General features: G+C 59.3%; 1 protein-coding gene across 4 annotated transcripts in view; it reads right to left on the bottom strand.

The window, feature by feature from the left end:
- Positions 1–23,433, bottom strand: part of ACOT7 (acyl-CoA thioesterase 7) — an 89,197-nt gene that overhangs the window by 2,547 nt on the left and 63,217 nt on the right. For all 4 annotated transcript variants that reach the window (XM_004272331.4, XM_049711287.1, XM_049711281.1 and 1 more), the window contains exon 8: positions 13,941–14,125. In XM_004272331.4, the coding sequence (XP_004272379.1) occupies positions 13,941–14,125 (185 nt within the window). The remainder of the gene's footprint in view (positions 1–13,940; positions 14,126–23,433) is intronic.

Genomic DNA, 23,433 nt, shown 5'->3' with positions numbered 1-23,433 from the left:
GGGGTGTAGCCGGGCTTCCTGCCTGCCTCACAGACGACCCCATCAGTGCCTATGGGGTCCCAGAGCTGGGGACCGGGGAGTCGGGGCCCGGTGGGGCTGGCTGAGAGGAGAGCTGGAGGAGGGCAGTGGGGGGTCTGGACCACGTCCCAAGGTTCCTGCCAGCTCTAGAAACCCGCCCCTCTCTGCTGGGGCTCTGGAGCAGGCCCTCCTTCTAGCTGGTGGAGTTGCCATCTCGGGGGCAGGGGAAAGAAGGCAAGGGCTTATTAGAAAGAAAACGATTTCTCAGAAGCAAGAGAGTGTGAGCTTGGCCTGGGTAAGGCAGCAGGACCAAGAGGGGGCGGCTACCAGGCCCTCTGCAGAGCCCCCTGGAGCCACGGCCTGCCTTGCGAGACGGGCTTCCTGTTTCTCCAGCCCATCAGTGGTCTTGGAAACCAGCAGATGTGGGATTCGGGTGAGAACTGGGTCCCTAAGTGCCAAGGTCATCAGCCAAGTGCTCCTGGGGCTCCAGGGAGCAGGGAGGGGACCCAGGGAGGGTGGCAAACGGCCCCGTGGAGCTGCTGGCGTGAGCTCAGGAGCTGGCGTCCCATCTGTCAGGCAAGGATGGCCCACGTGAGGCCAGGGCCTGGGTGGGGGGTGCTGGCACTGGGACTGAGGAAGGGCTGCTGGGCCCGGGAGACGCCCGGGGAGCAGCCCACCCTCTGTGGGCACCTAGCCATTGACCCCTTGGGGCCGCCCACACTGCGCACTTGGGTTCTTCCCCTCAAGGACGCACACCACCGTTCAGTTTGCGTTGACACCACTGCCTGCAAACTTGCAGCAGGAGTGCGGGCTCTGTGGCCTCCTGCATCCCGGGTCTCTGTCTCCCAGCTCCAAAAGGGAGATGAAGCCTTCTTGATGATTTGTGGCCAAACGGGTCTGGAAACCTGAACGCTAATTAGCCTCTCCCAGCTAATGACGCACACAGGTCAAAATCTCGAAGTCAAATAAACCTGTTTAATGGTGTTTAATCAGGGTTGTCCCGCAATGACTTAGCCAGGGACCCCTTTTCCTAAGGAACCTTACTCCCATCTTGGGGGTGGCCAAATGGGAAGCACGGCCCACCCTCTCCTGAGGTCAGCTTGTGGCACGCCCTCAGAGCTGGCCGACAGCCCCGGGAGAAAGAAGCCGGGCACAAAGGCCCACCTCACGTGTGACCCCAGTTACACAAACGTCCAGAACAGGCAACTCGACAGAGAACACAGATTAGTGGTGGCCAGGGGTTGGGGGAGGGATGAAGACTGGCGGTGGGCCGTGTCTTTTGCTTTTTCTTTTTAAATAATTTATTTGTGTATTCATTTTTGGCCACGTTGGGTCTTCATTGCTGCGCGTGGGCTTTCTCTAGTTGTGGCGAGGGGGGGCCACTCCTCGTTGCGGCGCGTGGGCTTCTCATTGCAGCAGCTTCTCTTGTTGTGGAGTACGGGCTCTAGGAGTGCAGCCTTCAGTAGTTGCGGCTTGTGGGGTTCAGCAGTTGTGGCTCACGGGCTCTAGAGCGCAGGCTCAGTATTTGTGGCGCACGGGCCTAGTTGCTCCGCGTCATGTGGGATCTTCCCAGACCAGGGCTCGGACCCGTGTCCCCTGCATTGGCAGGCGGATTCTTAACCACTGCGCCACCAGGGAAGTCCCTCCTTTTTTTAAAAAAATAATCAATTAATTAATGGCTGCATTGGGTTTTGCTGCTGTGCGCAGGCTTTCTCTAGCTGTGGTGAGCGGGGGCTACTCTTTGTTGAGGTGCGCAGACTTCGCATTGTGGTGGCTTCTCTTGTTGCGGAGCACAGGCTCTAGGCACGTGGGCTTCAGTAGTTACAGCTCATGGGGCTTAGTTGCTCCGCAGCATGTGGGATCTTCCCGGACCAGGGCTCGAACCCGTGTCCCCTGCATTGGCAGGCGGATTCTTAACCACTGCACCACCAGGGAAGCCCAGATTGTACATTTTAAGCGGGGGAACTGTACGGCGTGTAATTATATCTTTCTGAAAAGCACCCCAGAGGTACAAGTGCCATCCTAGTTTACAGAAAGTCAAAGGGAAGGTTCAGCGGGGCGGTGCCCCACCAAATCCGGGCACGTGAAGGAGGGGCACCAGGGCCGGGGTGATGCGCACTGAATTAAACCATGCACTTGTCCTGCCGCGGCGCCCGGGCCTGGATGTGTGCACTCCCCGCGAGCACACAGACCACCCCCTGCGGGACCCTGCCCTGGGGAGCTGACCCGCTAGCTGACCACACACGGGAAAAGAGCAAGCCGACGCAGCACTAGGAACGTGACAATGGCAGGGACCAAAGACAAAGGAGAGCAGAGCGAGGTGGTCTCGAGGGCCAGGTCCTGGGGAGGGTTCCTGGGAAGGCGTGCGGGCACCACCCAGCCCACGAGAGTCTGTGTAACAACCCAGGAGGGGTCCAGAGCTGTCACGCTCCCCTCCCACCAATGAGGACGCGGGGCAGAGGCTGAGGCTGAGCTAGCGACAGCCGCTAAGTGGCAGAGCCTCGGTTTGAGCTGCTGCTGCCCTCCAGACCAGCCTGTGCTGACGGGCTCTCGGGGCGGGCCTGTCGGTGGGCAGCAGGGCACGCAGTGGCCCTCCCGTGTCACCCTGGCGACCCTCCAGAATGAGCCTGGAGCCCCCTGGGCCTGCAGCGGCCCAGCCCCCCTGGCTCTTCTCCATCCGGGAGGGGACAAGCCGGGGCAGGGGTGCGTTCCTGTCCCAGCCTTGGAGCCAGGCGCCTCCCCGAGGAGCTGCCTGGGCACTAGAGGCGAAGAGCAGACGGGCGCTGCGCCTTCCCCTTCTGCCAGGTCCTGTGAGTGCCAGCGGGCCACATGCAGCTGCCCGAGCGTCCTCCGGATCTCCACACACACGAACAAAAATGCCGGCCCTTCCATCACATTTGGGGCCACGACCCCCATGCTCTCCGCACACTCACGAGGAATGCCCTCTCTAGGTCATAAGCTCTGGGAGTGAGAGGTGAATGTCTGGGGGTAGCAGAGCATCTAGAAGCCAGGGGAGGACCACGTTGGGTCCTCATCAGGGCCGGTTCTGGGGCAGCGGGCAGGGTGTCCACTTCCGGGTCGTGCCCGCACAGGGTGGGCGCCTCGTCTGCTTCCCCTTGTCCCACCAGGCCCCGATGTGCAGCTGTGACGAGCCCAGCGCTCTACGGGGTCCCCCTAGATGACTGCAGCTACTCGCCCCCTCAGCAGCCAACGGGCCACCACGCGTCCAGAACGGGCGCACCAAAGGCTATGAATTCTCCTCTCAAAGCATGACCTGAGGAGGGGCCGAGGCCAAGGTTTAGGTACAAGACAGGGTACATTCTAGTCTCTGCTCAGTGGAGGGAGGGGCCCGCGCCCAGCCCCGGGCCTCAGAGCTGCTGCCCTGAGTCTCTGACGTTCAGTATTCTGCAGCTAACTCATCAGCCAGGAGCTGCCCTCGGACAGACCTCACGCCGCCTGATGATGGAGGTACAGGCAGCTGGCCAGCTGGAGAGCGTGGCCAAGCCATTTGCCAGGCCCGGGGGGAAGGAGCCAGACAAGGGCTCATCCCTCTTCTCGCCTCTGGGGACGGCGGCCTGGGCTGCACGTTCCAGGCTCTGAGGATTCGGTGCTGCTACCCCAAATGCTGACGACCCTCCTCACTGGCCTGCCCTGGAAGGTGCCCAGCAAGGGCACACGTTTAAGAAAACAGGCCCTGGCCGCCACCCTAGGGGGAAACAGAGCCAGAGGTGAGTAGAGCAGCCTCTCTGCTCTCTTTGGAGGTGGGCGCCCTGCCCTGCTGGCTGGTGGACACTCAGCCTCCCCAGGGCCACGAGCTCTGATAAACAGCTCTCCTGGCCAAGTGACTAAGAGGGTCCACCACTTCCCTGCTGGGCACGGAGCTGATAGAACGGAGCTGATAGAACGAGACAGATGGCTCCCAGGCACGCGGCCCCGCCCACGGCCCCGCGCCGCCTCCTCACCTCCTCGCAGCCCGTCTCCCTCCATCCGGCAAAGTAAATACATAAGTTGTTGGCTGTTGCTGTTTTTAATGGGGGTTGGAGGTGAAGGGGAGAAGGACAAAGCTCCTCCATGGGAAATCACATTTTCCCTCAAGTGCCTGAAGCTGTTGGCAGGGAGGAGGGCTCACGACCCCCCCCCCAAGTGGCCCCCTGTGGGTATGAAAAAGGAGAGGTGACAGCAAAGGGGCCCACAGGCCGCTCAAGGCGTGGTGACCCCTGTTTACCTGCCTGGTGGAAGGGACAGCGGAGGGGTGGTGAGGATGTGGTCCCCCTGTGGGGGTCACAGGGACCTGCTGTGTGGCCTCAAGAGACGCTGCCCGCCTCCCCAGGGCCAGGTCCTCCCACCTGTAAAATGGGGTTCTCAAGGAGGTGACGTGGCAAAGGGTTTCCTGCAGTGCCAGTGCGGGCTGCTCTCCGCGCATGGCAGTCACACCGCGTGTGTGTGCGCGCGCACGTGCACGCTCGTGAACTACTGTCATCACGAATGGCCTTAGAGACCAACTGCACTCCGGTCTGCCGACCCATAGCCACTGCGCTGGGAGGAGGGCGAATGGCCCTGGGGGTCACCTTAAGGCAGCTGGGCCTTTGGAACGTCACAGAGCCCCAGGGACGTGGGGGTGAAGGGAGGATCCCAGGGCTGGCCCCTCTGTGCTCCGGGCACCCCGCTGGCTCCCACCCGCCCGCTGGCTCCGGGCCCCCGGGCCTCCGATGTGCATCTTCTCCCCCTCTCCCCCTCTCCTCCCACCGCGCTTCCTGCCAACGCTGTCTTCCGGGCTCCCGTCAGTGCAAACCAAATGTTTTCCATTTTGCATTTTCTGTGCTTCCAGAACACACATTTGGAACTTGGCAGGGAGGGTGAGTGACTAAGTTCCACCCTCAGTAAAATCAAGAGCTTGTCCTTTTTGTAATTAACGAACGTCTGGTGCGAAGAGGGTTCCCAGTGGTGATATAACAACTTCCTGTGAGCCTGAGGGACGGCAGACCTTCTTAATTAGGAAGCCATGCGGCACAGCCTCTCCGGTCTTCATAACAGGAGACGAGAGGGATTGTGGGACAATCATGAAGGCAATTAAGACACCCTCCAACTACTGGGGCCCTTCGGTGTGGCATGGCGAGGGGCTCTGTGCATGGTGGTGTCCAGGAGTCCCCAGCCCCGCAGGCAGCTGTGTCCCCCAAGTGCAGCTCCACCTGCAGACCCCGACCCCAGGGGTGCTGGGCTGGGCACCCGGGAAGCCGCTGTCCGGGGGTTTAGCTCCCAGCGGCCGCAGGCTGGGTCTCACCGCCACCGCTGCCAGCACATGCAGCCCCAAGCCTCCAATGATGGGACCACCATGGGGAGTTGTAGACACCCTTGCCAAGGGCTCCCCTCACCCCACAGCACCAGCTCAGCCCCTGAAATCACTGCCCTCGTGTGCGGTCACGAAATTCCCCTGCAGAAGGGCCAAGAGGAGGCTACGGAAGAGGCAGGGAGCTCGGGCGCTGCCTGGGAAAGGGCAGCGACGGGTACCAGTCTCTGCTGGGAGAGGGGACACAGGCCCTGCTCACAGCACTGGCCCCTGTACCAGCTCTGTGGACACGGCTGTCCCCACCAGACGACAGCTATAATGTCCTCACCGCCTTTTTCTGAGCCCTTCCCACGGGCTGGGCCCCGGCCAGGGGCAGTGTCCTCACTGCAAGCCTCTGGCCCTGCGTGTGCTCACTCGTGTCGGCGTCTTCCCTGCCGTCTGTCTGAGGCCAGCACAGGGCCTGAGACACGGCGGGGCCCAGAAGGCGTCTGCTGAGTGAACGAGCAAACCAACGGAGACTGCAGCGAGAAGGCCACATCAGTGTGACGTGTGTTAGAGAGTCTGCTCGATGGACACATTCAGGCAACCTCCGTCCCCAAGCAGCTCCAGAAGGCTCAGAGCACCCAGGGGCTCGGCAGGGGCCTACGCTGGTGACAGAGGCACAAGGTGGGGCGTCCGGCACACCTAGGGGTGGACAACCCCCTCCCGCCCCCGATGAAGCAGATCCTCTCCTGCTGGCGGGGCCGGCATGCCGTTCTCTCATTCTGTGTCTGCACGTGAGCGGGGAGATCCTTCTGTGTGCTTCCTCCCACTGCGGGGTTCCGGGGTCTGTTTCTTCCTTGCATCTTTGAGCACGGGGTTCAGAAGTGTCCCTGTCCCTGGCAGGCCTTTGCCAGGGGACTCCACGCCACCTCACAGAGAAAGCACGAGGCTGCCAAGAAGCCACGGTTCTCACGTGGTGGGGCGGCCTTGTGGTCCACCCCAGGATACACCAGGCATGAGCTCACCCTCCTGAAAGACCCTCTCAGGTCCTGCGGCCGTGGCCCTTGCCTGGGCCCAATGACCTTCACAGTCCTCTCCCCAGCTTCGAAGTCACCTTCCGGGGGGCCACAGTGAATCAAGGCTGTCCCAACTCTAGCTGGGATTCTCCTCTTTCCGCTGCACCCTCTGCCCACAGGCCTCTCTTCCTGCAGCCGTGTTTCCGGCACCATCTGGGGTCAGGCCTAACAGTGCCCCTGAGAGCCGGCCTCGGGCCTTCACCTTCTATAGAAATCACAACAGCTGGGGTCACCTGGATTTGGAGACACAGCACTGAAGCAACAAGAAGCTGATGTTCCAGAGGTAGAACCTACCAACGTTTTAAATGTATTTATTTATTTTTGGCTGCGTTGGGTCTTTGTTTCTGTGCGAGGGCTTTCTCCAGTTGTGGCGAGCGGAGGCCACTCTTCATCACGGTGTGCGGGCCTCTCACTGTCACGGCCTCTCCCGTTATGGAGCACAGGCTCCAGACGCGCAGGCTCAGTAGTTGTGGCTCACGGGCTTAGTTGCTCCGCGGCATGTGGGATCCTCCCAGACCAGGGCTCGAACCCGTGTCCCCTGCATTGGCAGGCAGATTCTTAACCACTGTGCCACCAGGGAAGCCCCCTACCAACGTTTTAACGAGAAAAAGTATGTCAGCGGTGCATTGGGCCCTCTTCTGGAGAGCTGACTGTTGAACTTGAGTTGAGCGTTCTCCAGAGCCCTACTGCTCCACAAAGAGGCCAGCCCAGAGCCGTCAGGGCCACGGCATCTTCAGGAGACGTGAAGACTGGACGGGTTAAGAAGGTCAGAGGAAGAGTCTGGGCTCATGGCAGAGCAGAGGTGAGAGCCAGGCGGCGGGGGCTGCACCCTCTCATCCACACCCCCTGTGGTACCCACACCCCTGGTTCCAGGGGCAGGTGGGACTCACAGGCCACTACAAGTTCCCAAACGCCACCCATTCAGGGGACAGGAGCAGCTTCAAGGTTCTGGCATTTCCCCATGACAAGGCAGACTCCTGCTAAGCATCCAAAGACAAGGGAGAGAGAGGACATGGGGTCCAGAAGCTTCACGCATGTTCTAGTCCCCGACTCGCTCCCGTGGACGGGCAGCAAGGGCACAGCCTCCCGCACTGACGCGGCTCCCCGGACCCTTCCTGGAACAGACGAGTCAGTCCTGCTGTGCTCCAGTCTGAGTTTCCTAAATCAGGGAGCAAGTAGAAATCATTCCAGCACACCGAATGTCTGGGACAGAGGTGTCTCCCCAAGCCGTAGGGCCACCTGGGGCCCCCAGCCCAGAACAAGCCCCATGTGAGGGCCCTCTTCCCTTCCCTGGGGGTGGGATGTATGTTCCTTTCACCATATCAGGCTGTAGAGAGCAGGCCTGGCCATGGTTGCAGGGAGGTGGTGGCTGCCCCTTCACTCCAGGCTCGGGTCCTAGGATCGAGGAGCTGCCCACTGCCGGAAGCCTTGGCCCCGTGCTTCCTCTTCGGTGCAAAGTAGCGAGGAGCTCTCTGGTTAGATCACGGAGATGCTGCCAAGACCACAGAGGACCTGCCGGCCTGCGGTGGCTCCAGTGGGGAAACGGAGGCTCAGAGACCAGAAGGGGCTGCCGTGGCCAAGGGGCTCAGGGCCTGCTCCAGGTCGACTCCACGTCAGGGCCGGCCACTGGACTCTGGGCGAGTCCCTGCCCATCACTGTCACTGTGGCCTGTCTGTGGGCTCGGACAACCCACCTTGACACCCACCAGGGAAGCGGGTCGGCATCTCGTGAACGCTCAGCTGCCTCCCCTGGGACCATCGCTGCTGTGGGCACCGGGGGCATCCACCCTGCCGGCTCCCTCCCAGTAGACAGAGAATGGCCTCGGCGGGCACCTGGCCCTAGGGAGTGGGCGCTCAGGAAACCTGGTGGCGACTGACCCTCGAGGGTGCCCTGAGGTCCGGGTGTGATGCACAGGGGAAGCACTCACAGCTGAGAAAGTGCAGAAGCACACGTTCTGCCGTGTTCTTGGCGGAGCTCCACCGGCTGCGAGAGGGAAGGCCGGCTGCCTCCCCGATCTCCTCACTGCCACCGCTTTCATCCCGACTTGTCACTTCAGTGGCTGACAACGGAGGCCCCAGGGTCCAGGCCCCTGTCCTCTGCACGCCAGCTGTCCGTGTGGACCGGGAGGCGAGGGTCTACAAGCAGCGGCCAAGACCCCTGCGCCGCAGGCCGCTCTGTGGTTTGGGTTTTCTGGGAGCCAACCAAACCGGCTTCGGAAAGACCCTGCTCCGCTGCCTCCACGTGCCGTGGCCATGCCGCCCGGCTCGCTGGGGAAAGCATTCCTATTCCAAATGACCCACAGAAGCAGCTGTGAACGTGCTCTCTCAAAACCCACATCGCCTGCGTGCTTGCGATGGAGCCCAGGCTTCTCCCTTGTCGAGGGCGCGACCTCTCCCGCACGCGAGTCTCCTGGGGCCTCGGGGGCTGCAGCGCCCACATGTGAACCAGAGAGAACGGAGGCCGGCCTTGCGCCCAGGACAGGCTTGCTCTGGCTTCAACACAGTCTGTCCATCGGGTTCTCACGCTTCTGGAGACTGAAAAGGCTTCCCACACCCGGGCTGGAAAGTCGCCCATGGGAGGTGCTGGGAGGTGCTGGGGCCAATCTGGGGCCGGGTCCCAGGGAGCCACCTCGGGGCGTTCCCCCACGTCCCTCCGTACCACCTCTCCAGAGCTGGAAGGTGGTGTGGGTCTGTCTGCCACCCCCGAGGTCAGAGGGCACAGCCACAGGGAGGCGTTTAGAAGGAGGCAGGGCCTGGGCCTGGCTGGTTCCACGTCCCGCGCTTGCCTCCTCTAATAAGCAGCCTGGCAGTGCCGGCAGCTGCCGGGCGGGCGCGGTGCAGTAGGCCCTCCCCAGCATAAAATATTCATCAAGAAGAACTCCGACAGCCACGCTGCCTTCCGTGTCAGCCGGGCCCTGGGGATGGGAGCTAAAAATAGACAGGAGGATAAGTGCTGACAGCAGGGGTGGGGAGGGCTGAGCTCCGACGCGGGCACACGTGGGCTGAGAGGCAGACAACTGTGGTGTCGGTGGTTCCCAAGTGAGCGCCCCAGAGGCTGGGCTGGAGGCTAGGGAGTCTGCCCCACCCCCTTTGAGCACGGGGTGGGGGGGCTATTTTTATCCACATCGGTGGGCCCCAGGACACCCCAGTGAAGAATCAAAGCCCATCTTTAATTAGCAACAATAGCCTGGATCGACATGCAGTCGGTCAGTGGGAAGATGTGGCCACTGCCAACCACTGGCCCCTCAGACCTGGGAATTCGGTTACCCTCCCTTCCCCTTCATTCAAGCAGGTGACTTTCCCCTAACCCCCTACAGCCCCTCCTGCACCAACCCCCCGACCCCCAGGTCCCTATGTTTCTGGAAAGGGCACAGACAGCCCCCAGGGTTCACAGACCAGCCCGGCACCATGAGAGCGTCCCAGCTCTGGGAAGGTCATGGGCTCCTCCACAAAGGGCTCTCCATGCAGACTGGAGCCCGGGGCCAGAGGCTCGCCTCCCTGAGCCCGGACTGCTGCCCCTCCACCCTGGCTGCGGCACTGGTCTCCCCAGCGGCCTGAGCTCTGGGGTGCGGGCAGGGCAGTGGGGGTAGCCATAGAGAGCTCCAATCAGGCCCGAGGCAGCTCCTGGGCTCCTGGGCGGGCGCACACTACAGCCGGCTACGGCCGGAATGCAGACCTTGTCCCTGTCCACCTGCATGTACTCTGTGGGAGCCTTTTCAAAATGAAGACGGTCCCGACTCCTTGGCTATCCTTGGTCTCAGGGCCATTTGGGGTGTCCCGCAGGCCCCACTCTCCCTCAGCTGACGGTAGAGGAAAGGGCTCGGACAGCCAGAAGGCTGTCCTGGGCCGGGCCTGCCCTCTAGCAGCTGGGGGGCCTCGGGTGTGTCCCTACCCCTCCTCTCCCGCTACAAGAGGCCAGCTCGGCCCCCAGCCCTCTAAGTTCCTTTTGCTCTCTCTCCCACCAACTCCAGGCCGGTTTCCAGGCAACGGCAAAGAGTCTCTGGGTGATGGGGTGGGCGTGGGGAGTAAGGCTTTATCCAGAGAGGGGAGGGAAGGTCATCAAAGGAGGAAATATCTGAGAAACGGTGGAAGGAGCTGCTGTCGTGACCATCTGAGGGAAGGTGTCCAGGCAGAGGAACAGCAAGTGCAAAGGCCCTGAGGCGGGACTGGGTTTGGGATTTGAGGAACAGAGGTGGCCGGCCTGGCTGGACCCCGTGCCCAGGGCAGCGAGGAGCCGCTGAGCTGCTGAGCAGTTCAGGCGGGAGAGGCAGCCAACGCAATTCTGTTCTGAAAAACTTGCCGGGATGCCCCACAGAGTCAGGGTGAGGGCAGCAGGAATGGGGGAGGGCATACAGCTTGGGGCTGAGCGGGAGGGAGGGGCCAGCCCGGTTCCCAGGCTCACCGGGAGGGAATCCACCAGGAGGAGTGGGAGTTTTGGGGGGAGGCGGCTGGGAGACAACGGTTCAGTTCGGAATGTTACGTTTGAAATGCCTGCTGAGACCCTGTGGAGAGAGGCAGCCCATATGGGGGAGCAAAGCAAGGAGGCCCGGGGCCCGGTCCCAACCCCCCAAGGAGGGCAGGGTGCAGGCTGGGATCTGTCAGAGCCCCGTGTTTCGGGGCCATGGGGTGGCCATCTGCACACTCAGCAGAGGCCCCCTCAAGGAGGCGCCAGGGAGAGGAGTGTTCTTGGATCTGGCCACCCTGCTGGAGCCTGGAGGCTGGGCAGGCGGGGGGGGGGGGGGGGGGCGGACAGAGGTCAAGGGCTCGCCTGTGTGGGGCGGGACTTCAGTATCCAGGAGGGAGATGTCCCCCAGGGGCCCTGTGGCAATATGGAGAGAGATGGAACAAGGGTCTGGGGGAGAAGGGGGGCGAGGCTGCATCTGGGGGCCAAGAGGAGCAGGCAAGGTTCCCAGAGGAAGGGGTCTGAGACCCAGGGACACGTGGTTGCGAAGGTCAAGGCAGGAGGAGGTCAGGCCGTGGGCAGAGGTCGGGGGGACGCGCGTGCGTCAGCTGAGGGGCTGAGGCGGCTGGAAGCCACCCTGCGGAGCCGTCAGGATGGAGGGCGGGATGGCACCCCGTCCTCGTGGCCCAGGGCCCCTCCTGGGGGGGCAGTGGTGGCAGGTGGGGAGGAGGAGGGACGCGAGGCCGGGGGCTACAGCGCTGGGGACTCGGGAGGGAGAGGCCGAGGCTGCCGGACCCTCCACCCCTCCCCAGCAGCCTGGGGTGGTACGTGGGGAGGTGACGGTGCAGAGCCTGCCTGAGGACGGTGCCCACCCTGGCTCCCCTTTCCTTCCTTCCACACGGTGGAGCCCCCCATCCTTTAAGGCCAGGTTCACCAACCCTGCCCTGTGCAGCCTCTCCCCACGCCCCCCACCCAACTCACTGGAGCCCCAGCGTGGGGACCCAATGCCAGCGAAGAGCGAGTGGGGGGTGGGCCGCAGAGGACGGGGGAGGGACAGGAGAGGGCCCAGCGGGCAGCTGAGGCTCCTCTGGCCACGGCAGGGGCCTTGACGAGGCCAGACGGCTCCGCCACCAAACCTAGGCGCTGCCCCTGTGGGCCTGCGAGGCCCCAGAGAGGAGCGGGGCTGGGGGTTAGCATCTCCGGCTGGGGGGTTAGCATCTCCGTGGCGGCAGGCCAGGCGAGCGAGCAGGGGCCTCGCGCCCACCTGGATGAGGAAGTGCTCCGAAGCGCAGTATGTTTATCCTTACGGAGGCTTCCAGTACGTGCTCTTTGCCAGGAGGCACAGGAGCTGCATGGGAGCAGATGCTGCAGGGGCCCTGGGAGGCTGGCGGGGGGCCTGAGTCGCCTGCCAGTCACTTCCACACAAGTGTCAGGTGCTCGAGACCCTAACCCCCGGCCCCTCCCCAGGCTTCTCGGCTCACCTCAACCACCGCCCAGGGTTCTGGCTTCCTCCTGGCCCCCTAGTGACAGACTGGCTCAAGATAAACCAGGAGCAGCCTGAACGGAGGCTTTCCTCTGCACCCAGGCTCCCGCGGACCGGCTGTGTGACCTTCCCCAAGTGCCTCAGCCTTGCTGGGCTGAGGGTGGCCGAGAGAAGCAGGCAGAGGACTCAGAACCGGCGGGCACAGGGCCGCCCTCCAGGCGGGGGCACTTACCCCGACCGGCACAGCTAAGGAATGTGTGAGGCTCATATAGCTGTCATCAGCCTCAAGGGGAATCTGGAGGCATCGTTCATTCATTCACTCGTTCATTCCTGCATCCAACACACAGTCGCCCAGTGCCTCTGAGCTGGGCCTCCTCGCCACCCTGCCCTCCCCGCGCCCCGCCTTGACGCTGGCCGCCTCAGGCTCCCCGACTCCCAGGCTCCCCAACAGCTAGCACGCACCAAGGTGTTGGGATTACAGCTCCCACGACCGCCCAACACGGCCCCCTGCCCCACTGGCCTTCCTGGGGGCTCCTGCCCACTCCCCAGGCACCACTTCACGTCCACCCCAGGTGGAGGCCACCGGCCCAGCGCGCTCCCCCGGCTCCCCCGAGCGTCCACACCGCCTGTCTCTCCTCCTGGGATTGGCTTCAGGCCTTGCACACAGCAGGATTCATGCATTTTCCCAACCGCACCCACTAAGTGCCAAGACTGTTCCAGCCCCAGTGAGCCACTAGGAGCACATGTGTTCCAGTTCGTGAAGCTCAGTCCAGTGGGGGAGGGACAACCGGCAAATGAGCAGCTCCCACAAGCCGGGGGGCTGGTGCTTTGGAGCAAGGCAGGGCAGGGACGAGGCCAGACCGTGGATGCGGGTCTGGCGTGCGGCGGGTGGGAGCCCCGGAAGTCTCCGGGGATTGTGGCCTTGAGCGCTGGGGGCCCGCGGGCGCCGAGAGCTGAGGAGGGGGCCGGGGGCGAGAGGGAGGGAAACCCTTACACGTTCAGTGAATCCAACCTTCTCTTTTCCAAATTAAGAAAATGCCAGTGACTCACCTGTGCCCCCCACCGCCCCCGCCCCCGCAGCTCCAGTAGCAGCCTCTTGGGTTGTGGAGCCCAGGACGGCAGCCAAGCAAACCCTGCTGGTGGCTGAGACCTGCCAGGATCCACGCCTGGGCCAGAGTCCCCAGCTCTGCTCCTGGTGGCGGCCGCCAACCTGCCACTGCTCTCTGCACACCCAGGGCAGAGCCTGGCTGGGGAGCCAGGGCAGGGAAAGGCCACGAGGCCCAGACGCCCAGCCCCGAGGTGCAGGGCTCTAGCTTGGCCCCATGATGCAGGACACGCAGGCCAGGGCCTCCTCGAGAGCCCACCCTGGGAGGGTCCTCACCCCCACTCTAGCGCTCGTACAAGGTGCCAGGACCAGCAAGGCGGCATGCTTATCCCACGGCAAGGAGCTCGTAAGGGGCGCCTCTCACCTTGTCTGCCCAGTCCCTCCCCCACAGTCCGTGGGGACGGGGCCTCACGTTTGACCTGCCCCGCAGCCAAGGTCGCTGGCCCCTCAGGAGCTGAGCGGACCCAGCTGCCCAGAATGGATTCATGTAGCTCGGTTTCTCCTGGGAGCCCAGCAAGCGCCGAGGGGGCTGGCCCAGCAGCGGGGGCAGCTGCCCCCAGGGACACAGGGGCCGGAGGGGCCACTCACCACGAGCTGGGGCACAGGCAGAGACTTGCCCTCCTGGCTCAGGGACACATAGGTGAAGAAGGCACTGGCGGCCCGGTAGCGCTTCTGGGAATTGTCCACCACGGGGTCGGAATCCACCAAGACCTCGATCTCCATGGACTTATTGCTGGTGAAGGTCACGCGCCCAGAGATGGTGATGACACAGCCTGCGGAGCACAGACAGCGGGTTAGGGAAGCCTCGACCCAGGGCGGCCAGGCGGCCGGGTCGGGCTGGGCAGGGAGGGTGCAGAAATCAGCAGTACCGAGGATGCTGGAAGACACTTGGTTAGACAGCACAGACCATCCTGCTAACTGCCAGGACATCACAACGACAGCACATTGGACCCCCTGAGTGTTCCCCTTTCTAGTTAGTGAGGGGGCGTTTCCTTCACTTACGGAAACATTTAGAGCCGAAGGGATCTTGGTGGCCACCCAAGCGTGGGTCTCTATTCCCCGGGAGAGGCAGCGTCTGCTGGAAGGATGCTTCCAGTGAGTCCCGCCCCTCAGGGCCAGCCCCAACCTGCTTTCAGATCCCTCCGCAGGTTAAGGACACATCTGCACTGTCCATGCTTTGGCCTTACTTCTGCCACTGGAGCCACACAGCTGCCCCACCAAGTTGCTCTGAGCCCCGCTAAGGAACCTTCCTCCACCCTCCCCGGCCCCACTCCCCACCCCCCAGCTCCCTGGCTCCAGCGTTCCCGATGCTGGTCAGAGGGCAGCGTCACATGCACCGTCAGGCCAAGCTGCCACGCTGACCGTGGTCCTGAGTCCCCCTGGAGCCACTGTCTGCACTTCAGCCCACGTCCTCCTACCCTCTGTGCAGGTGGGGCTGCGTCTGTCCCGTCAGGCTCCCCTCCCGGTCAGTGCCGCCCACTGGACCAGCACTCTCCTCTGAGCTGCGGATCTGCCCTCCGACAACACCCCCGCGGCCCTGCCCATGGTCAGAGTCCCCAGGTGCTCCCCACCTTCCACACCAGTAGTTTCCCTTGTAGACAGTCACACGTTCCTGTAACACTGTCCTGGGGGTCCCGCTCTCCCTCCACCCTGCCCCAACCTCTCTGCACTCCCCATGCCCCTGAGTCCTGAACATCTACCCTAGGGCATCCCTTCTGCCCCCGCCCTCCTGGTCATGGGCTCCCAACTACCACTGGCCTTGGCCTCCCGTCCCTCGACTTCATCTCATGGAGCCCAGCTTTTCTCGTATAAACAGAAACAAGTTGCCTCACGGGGTAACCATGGGGCTGGCATGAAACGAGCCAGGTGCCGAGGCTCCTGCCTGGTGGCAGGAGGCATGCAGTGCGGTCATTACCGCCAGCAGTGCTGTTTTGGACCCTGACGCAGCACTAATCCTTTCCACTGACGTGGTCAGGACCACCATCCCAAATGCAGCCTGGTTCTGGGCTGGGCTCAAGGAAATCCCTGGCCAGGCCTGACCGGCGCTGACTGCAGGGACCTTTTAACACCCTGGGAACCCCAATGTCCCAGCTCCATGGAGACAGGCCCCCACAAAAGATGTTTAGAGACCAGGAAGACAGACAAGTTGGGGCACCGGGTGGCTGTTAGGGTGGTGAGCGCGTGGGCAGGCAGAAGCGGGAGCGGTTATCCGTGGCATGCAAAGTGCCTGGGCCCACCCTGGGAACAGCCCCCACATGGCCCACACGGGCCGCTTCCAGGGGAACAGGAAGGGGAAGTGGGCATCCCCGAGGGTCTCCAGGCGTCCCTGCCTGTCCCCATCATGCCAGCCCCAGTGCCAGCCAGCACCCTCTCACCCACGACCAGACAGAAGACTTGGGGCCCATGAGCCGAGAGGCAGGGAGGGACAAGACCCCCCCTCAAGAGGAAACCCGCCAGAACTCCCTGGCCAAGGGGCAGGGATGCGGAGGCAGTGAATTCGGGGCATTGCAACACTGACCGTTTGTTCAAAGAACAAATGGAGGGCTTCCCTGGTGGCGCAGTGGTTGAGAGTCCGCCTGCTGATGCAGGGGACACGGGTTCGTGCCCCAGTCCGGGAGGATCCCACATGCCGCGGAGCGGCTGGGCCCGTGAGCCATGGCCGCTGAGCCTGCGCGTCCAGAGCCTGTGCTCCGCAACGGGAGAGGCCACAACAGTGAGAGGCCGGCGTACCGCCAAAAAAAAGGAACAGATGGAAACACACCCTTGCTTTGTCTCCTGTGCAAGTCCCCCCACCAACCACGTGGCTAATCACGTCTCATTTTGGGTAGAAATCCGAAGAAACTTCTAATCAAAAGTGGTTTCAAACAACAAAGAAGTTGATTATGAGCATTAGACACAAGAGGACGCCATCTTGAGTGTCACTCATGGTAGGAGACACGGTGATTGCTTCCTTTTTAAATTTTTAAATTTTTTTGGCTGCGTTGGGTCTTCGTTGCTGCGCGCGGGCTTTCTCTTGTTGCGGCGAGCGGGGGCTTCTCTTGTTGCAGAGCGCGGGCTCTAGGCGCGCGGGCTTCAGTAGTTGTGGCATGCGGGCTCAGCAGTTGCGGCACACAGGCTTAGCTGCCCCACAGCAGGTGGGATCTTCCCAGACCAGGGATCGAACCTCTGTCCCCTGCATTGGCAGGTGGTTTCTGAACCACTGGACCACCAGGGAAGTCCCTGATCACTTCTTAAAAGTCGGGAAAACTTCAATTATAGCCAAAACACCAGCCTCTTCACCTCTCAGAGATGGTGACATCTTTATTCTCACAGCCCACGGGCTTTATTTACCACTGGCTGGCCACCACGGAAAGGTGCTTGAAAGTTGGAAGGCGGACTAGGTCATTGAGGGCCTGGGACCTAATTTGAAACTGACAAGGAGAGACCCCCGTGCTGCTGAGGGCCTCCCCTTCCCTGACCCTCGGCTCAGAAAGTGCACTCTGGGGTCTGTGGTCATTCGCTGCGGATGGGGTGGTCAGAAGCACCTCAGGGCAGCTCCAGCCACGTCCAGGGTTCGTCAGCTCCCAGATGCTGGGAAGGCTCCCACCACCCACTGCAACATCACTAGGCTCCCCCAACATCCAAGCGTGTAGAGTGGCCAGTCCACAGTGGTGGAGGGTCCCCAGCAATGGGTCCCAGCTTTGTGGGAACAGACACCTCCACCCCACAGACCCCACGCCGCCCCTGCCCCATTGCCCAGCCCGGTCTACCCTCTCACGGCAGCTCGGGCGCCCCCCATCGCTCTCTTTCTAGAACAGAGCTCCTCTCCTTCAGGGTATCCAACCCATCTGATGGCCTGTCTGATGTTTGCCTCCCTCCCAGCCAGGGAGCCCCACGAGAGCGGGCGCCCCATCACGCCTGAACCAACACGTAGCCCTGTGTGGACAGCGGGCCACTGCAGACTCCAGCCGGACGGGGACACTTCTGTAGACACTTCGCCTCAACTAGCATCGTGGCCGCCCTCAGCCCGAGCAGCCCAGCAAGGCCGGGCTCTTTCCACCCTCCCCCAGGCACAGAGGTCAGAGCCGGGACACTGGGGCCCATCTGAGCAGGGGGCGACCCCAGCCCGAGTCTAGCTTGGTTGCTGCTCCCTTTGTCTCAGAAACTGCCAGAGCAGGCACGTCCTGCCACGTGCTCGAGGGCGCTCCGAGGGGCGGTGGTGAGATGCGTTCCGCCCTGACTGCGAGCTCCGAAGTGCAGCGACGCTGCCTGGGGACTTTCCACTAGGTCACACATCCACATCCGCCCACAGGATGACTAGTTTATTTAAGAGTGGGGTGACTGGGGCTTCCCTGGTGGTGCAGTGGTTAAGAATCCGCCTGCCAATGCAGGGGACAAGGGTTCAAGCCCTGGTCTGGGAAGATCCCGCATGCCACGGAGCCACTAAGCCCGTGAGCCACAGCTACTGAGCCTGCGCTCTAGAGCCCGCGAGCCACAACTACTGAGCCCACATGCCACAACTACTGAAGCCCACATGCCTAGAGCCCGTGCTCTGCAACAAGAAGCCACCGCAAGGAGGAGCCCCGCGCGCTGCAATGAAGAGTAGCCCCCGCTTACTGCAACTAGAGAAAGCCCGCGTGCAGCAACGAAGACCCATCGCAGCCAAAAATAAATAAATAAATAAATTTATATATATATATAAAAAAGTGGGGTGACCTGCTCAAGGGGAGAAACAGCATCTCCTGGTGGCACTGGGTGCCATGTGCCACCTTGGACAGGGGTGGGGTGTTGGGGCCTCCGGATCCAGGGAAGAAGGCCAGGAAGGGACCACCCAGTTCTCCTCTGAGCCTCTGAAGCAGGGACAGATTAGCCCTGACACAACCAGACAGTCCCCATGAGTGTCTCCACGACAGGCAGGCTCTCTGAGCCCGGAGCAGCCCCCCGGGGCCCCCAGTTCCCTCAGGCTACTGTGCCCTGGGGAGGAGCCTTGGGGTCCTCGAGCTCTGGGGTCCAACAGGCCTGGGTTTGAACATGGGCAGGGGACAAGCCAGGAAGCTGCTGTGCCTCGGTTTCCTCATCTGCAAATGGGTGCAAGAGTGGCCGTCTCTCGGGGGAGGTCACTCCCGCGTATTAGGTTGTCTGGACAGAAGCCCAGGACAGTCATTTCTGGTGGGGTCTGAGTGCCCTTCTGCAACAGCCCTCCAGGGAAAGGCGTCTCAAACCCAAAGGGAGAGTTTGCCCGCAGAACTCCCTGTTGTGTCTTCAGGGGGTGAAAAGAATCGTTCCAGGGCTTCCATGGTGGCCCAGTGGTTAAGAATCCACCTGCCAAGGCAGAGGACACGGGTCTGAGCCCTGGTCCGGGAAGATCCCACATGCCGCAGAGCAACTAAGCCCATGCACCACAACTACTGAGCCTGCGCTCTAGAGCCCGCGTGTCACAACTACTGAGCCCACGTGCCACAATTACTGAGCCCGTGTGCCACAACTACTGAAGCCAACACGCCTAGAGCCTGTGCTCTGCAACAGGAGAAGCCACCGCAATGAGAAGAAGCCCACGCACCGCAACGAAGAGTAGCCCCCACTGGCTGCAACTAGAGAAGGCCTGCGTGCAGCAATGAAGACCCAATGCAGCCAAAAGTAAATAAATTAAACAAATAAATAAATAACGAGCTTATGGTTTCTTTGTCAATATAAGCCTAATAAATTAAAAGTGGAAATATTAAAAAGAAAAAAAGAATCGTTCCAACAAGGTAATAATAAGCAGCGACATTTAAAACAAAGCCCTCCCTTCCTTTCTCTGTTTCTGCAGCAGGCACATGTACACTGGGCAAGAAGCTGCTTCTAACGCTGCCTAAACGAATAACATGGGCAACTGTCTCCGCGAGGGAGTTCCAGCTCTTCAGCTGGTGAAGAACACAGCAACGAACCCCTGCCCCTCCTCCCTGGGTCCCCAGGACATTAGCAGTTGTGCGGATCTGACACTGAGGTGCGACCACCTCCGTGGCGGCCCACAGGGGAAGAAGGCCTGGGTCACAGCTCAGCATCCCCAGCATGTGAGCCTGCCTGAGAGGCGGGTACTCAGCTGCGCTCAGGGGGACGCCAGCTCCAGCGCAAACGCTCTACGAGGGGCAGGGACGAGCCTGCTGCCTCCACGCTCACCCCTAATCCCCGAACCTCACAGGTGCCATGTCCTTGGCTGGGAGGCTTGGGACAGAGGGAGAAGCACTTCTTTCCATGCTGCCTTGAAACCCCAAGAGCTCAGGGGCCCCTTGTTCTTCCGAGTTTTCTGCCAGCGTCCTGTCCACAGGGCTCACAGGGTAAGACACAGGGCAGGGAAAAGGCAGAGCGCAGAGGTGGGCTGGAGCCCTACCTGCCTCTCCGTGTCAGCAGGTGGAACGGGGGCCCCCAAAGATGTCCATATCCTAATCCCAGAACCTGTGAAACTGTTACCTCACACGCAGAGGGACCTCACAGGTGTGATGCAGTTAAGGATTTTGAGGTGGGAGCTTAGCCTGGATCACCAGGTGGGCCCCAGGTCATCACAGTGGTCCTCACAAGAGGACGGGAGAGCCAGGAGCCGTGGCAACAGATGCAGGGTCAGGGAGAGGCTGCCTGCTTTGAGGATGGAGGATGGGCCACAAGCCAGCGAATGCACGTTGCCTCTAGAAGCTGGAAAAGGCAAACCACGATTCTCTCCTAGAGCCTCCAGAAGGAACGCAGCCCTGCTGACCAAGGAACAGCATTTTCATTTTATTTACTTTTAATTATAATGGAAACAGCCACGTGTGGCTACTGGCCGCTGTGGTAGGCGGCATTGGCATTGAGGGGCTCTTGCAGGCAAATCTGACGTAACCAGAGGACAGAACTGCTGGGAGCAGAGACTGAACTGTCTGCCTCTGGCTGTCCGAATTCAGCAGGAAAGGGGGCCCCTGGGCTGAGACCGATGAGGGGGTGACGCGAGCAGAGCCGGGCCTTCCTTGGACTGGACACCCCTGACTGCGAGAACCCTCAGCCCTGTTTCAAGCTGCTTGATGAAGGCAGGAGTTTCACACACAACTGCGGGGGGGTGGGGGAACGGCGGCGGCTCTGGCGGTCCAGTGCGGGCGCCTAAGATGGGTGGCACTGCACTCATCAGCATCACCCACCGAGGCTGACGCCCCCGGGCCCTCGCAGCGGACACCATGTGGTTCAAGCCTGGTCGGTGGTGGGAAGGCACCAAGGCTTGGGGCTGAGAGCTCTGGCCCTGGAGTCCAGCCTCCCTGCCAGGCTCCACCATGGACCAGCCCTGCGGCCGTGGGCAGTTTAATAAACCCCTCCATCAGCAGTTTCCAGATCGGAAAAACGGGGATAACAAGAGCTCTTGTCTCAAACCCCCAAGTGAGGGGTAATCGTAAAAAGCACTTTATTAGCACAATGTCTGGCACTCGAAAGTGAGCAGCGTTTGCCAGAGTTAAATTTAAATAGATGGAGCGCCTGCAGTGAGCAGAGCTGTGAGCTCATCTCTGTTTCTAAATCATGGTCAAGCTGCCTGGAGTGGCACAACCCAGGAGGGCTGGCAGGTGCCCCACCGACTCCCCCAGCACCCGGGGCCTCTTCCAGGGCACATTTCAGAAAGAGGACAGGGACTTGGAAAAGAAAACAGAATAATGAAACACTGTTCTTCCCAAGGCCACGTTGTCAAGTGTTGCAAACTTTAAGAACAGCTCAGCGTTTAAGCTCCAGAGAGCTGGGGCAGTGAATGTCCTTAAGAAAAACATGGAATCAGCAAAGTAACTTTGGTATTTCTTTTTTTATTTTTACTAATTTATTTATTTATTTAAAATTTTTTCTAGTTATTTCTGAGATATACATTTTAAAGTAATAACTAGAATTATGACTTATAACATTATATCAGAACATATAAGATTTTTAGAAACTTCATGTAATGTCTGAAACATTTATATTAACATATTTCCATATAAATAACCCAAAGAAAGTTTAGTATTAGTTGTTTTTTGTTTGTTTGTTTGTTTTTTTATATTGCAGGTTCTTTTTTAAAAATTTTTTTAAAATTAATTAATTTAATTAATTAATTAATTTTATTTATTTATTTTTGGCTGCGTTGGGTCTTCCTTGCTGCGTGCGTGCTTTCTCTAGTTGTGGTGAGCGGGAGGTACTCTTCATTGTGGTGCGTGGGCTTCTCATTGCGGTAGCTTCTCTTGTTGCAGAGCACGGGCTCTAGGCACGTAGGCATCCGTAGCTGTGGCTCGCGGGCTCTAGAGTGCAGGCTCAGTAGTTGTGGCGCAAGGGCTTCGTTGCTCCGCGGCGTGTGGGAACTTCCCAGACCAGGGCTTGAACCCTCGTCCCCTGCATTGGCAAGCGGATTCTTAACAACTGCGCCACCAGGGAAGCCCCTGCAGGTTCTTATTAGTCATCAATTTTATACATATCAGTGTAGACATGTCAATCCCAATCGTCCAATTCAGCACACCACCATCCCCACCCCACCGTGGTTTTCCCCCCTTCGTGTCCATATGTTTGTTCTCTACATCTGTGTCTCAACTTCTGCCCTGCAAACCGGTTCATCTGTACCATTTTACTAGGTTCCACATATGTGCGTTAATATACGATGTTTGTTTTTCTCTTTCTGACTTACTTCACTCTGTATGACAGTCTCTAGATCCATCCACGTCTCAACAAATGACTCAATTTCGTTCCTTTTTATGGCTGAGTAATATTCCATTGTATATATGTACCACATCTTCTTTATCCATTCATCTGTCGATGGGCATTTAGGTTGCTTCCATGACCTGGCTATTGTAAATAGTGCTGCAGTGAACACTGGGGTGCATGTGTCTTTTTGAATTATGGTTCCCTCTGGGTATATGCCCAGTAGTGGGACTGTTGGATCATATGGTAATTCTATTTTTAGTTTTTTAAGGAATCTCCATACTGTTCTCCATAGTGGCTGCATCAATTTACATTCCCACCAACAGTGCAAGAGAGTTCCCTTTTCTCCACACCCTCTCCAGCATTTATTGTTTGTAGATTTTTTGATGATGGCCATTCTGACTGGTTTAAGGTGATACCTCATTGTAGTTTTGATTTGCATTTCTCTAATAATTAGTGATGTTGAGCAGCTTTTCATGTGCTTCCTGGCCATCTGTATGTCTTCTTTGGAGAAATGTCTATTTAGGTCTTCTGCCCATTTTTGGATTGAGTTGGTTGTTTCTTTAATATTGAGCGGCATGAGCTGTTTATATATTTTGGAGATTAATCCTTTGTCCGTTGATTCGTTTGCAAATATTTTCTCCCATTCTGAGGGTTGTCTTTTCATCTTGTTTATTGTTTCCTTTGCTGTGCAAAAGCTTTGAAGTTTCATTAGGTCCCATTTGATTATTTTTGTTTTTACTCCCATTACTCTAGGAGGTGGATCAAAAAAGATCTTGCTGTGATTTATGTCAAAGAGTGTTCTTCCTATGTTTTCCGCTAAGAGTTTGATAGTGTCTGGTCTCGAATCCATTTTGAGTTTATTTTTGTGTATGGTGTTAGGGAGCGTTCTAATTTCATTCTTTTACATGTAGCTGTTCAGTTTTCCCAGCACCACTTATTGAAGAGACTATCTTTTCTCCATTGTATATCTTTGCCTCCTCTGTCATGAAGTAATTGACCATAGGTGTGTGGGTTTATCTCTGGACTTTCTAACATTGATCTATATTTCTGTTTTTGTGCCAGTACCATACTGTCTTGATTACTGTAGCTTTGTAGTATAGTCTGAAGTCAGGGAGCCTGATTCCTCCAGCTCCGTTTTTCGTTCTCAAGATTGCTTTGGCTATTCGGGGTCTTTTGTGTTTCCATACAAATTGTGAAATTTTTTGTTCTAGTTCTGTGAAAAATGCCAGTGGTAGTTTGATAGGGATTGCATTGAATCTGTAGATTGCTTTGGGTAGTACAGTCATTTTCACAATGTTGATTCTTCCAATCCAAGAACATGGTATATCTCTCCATCTGTTTGTATCATCTTTAATTTCTTTCATCAGTGTCTTATAATTTTCTGCATACAGGTCTTTTGTCTCCTTAGGTAGGTTTATTCCTAGATATTTTATTCTTTTTGTTGCAATGG

Source organism: Orcinus orca, chromosome 1 (assembly GCF_937001465.1).
Source record: "Orcinus orca chromosome 1, mOrcOrc1.1, whole genome shotgun sequence".
NCBI classification, from domain to species: domain Eukaryota; kingdom Metazoa; phylum Chordata; class Mammalia; order Artiodactyla; family Delphinidae; genus Orcinus; species Orcinus orca.
Note: the sequence above shows the minus strand (reverse complement) of the source record. Positions and strands in the feature narration are given on the sequence as shown.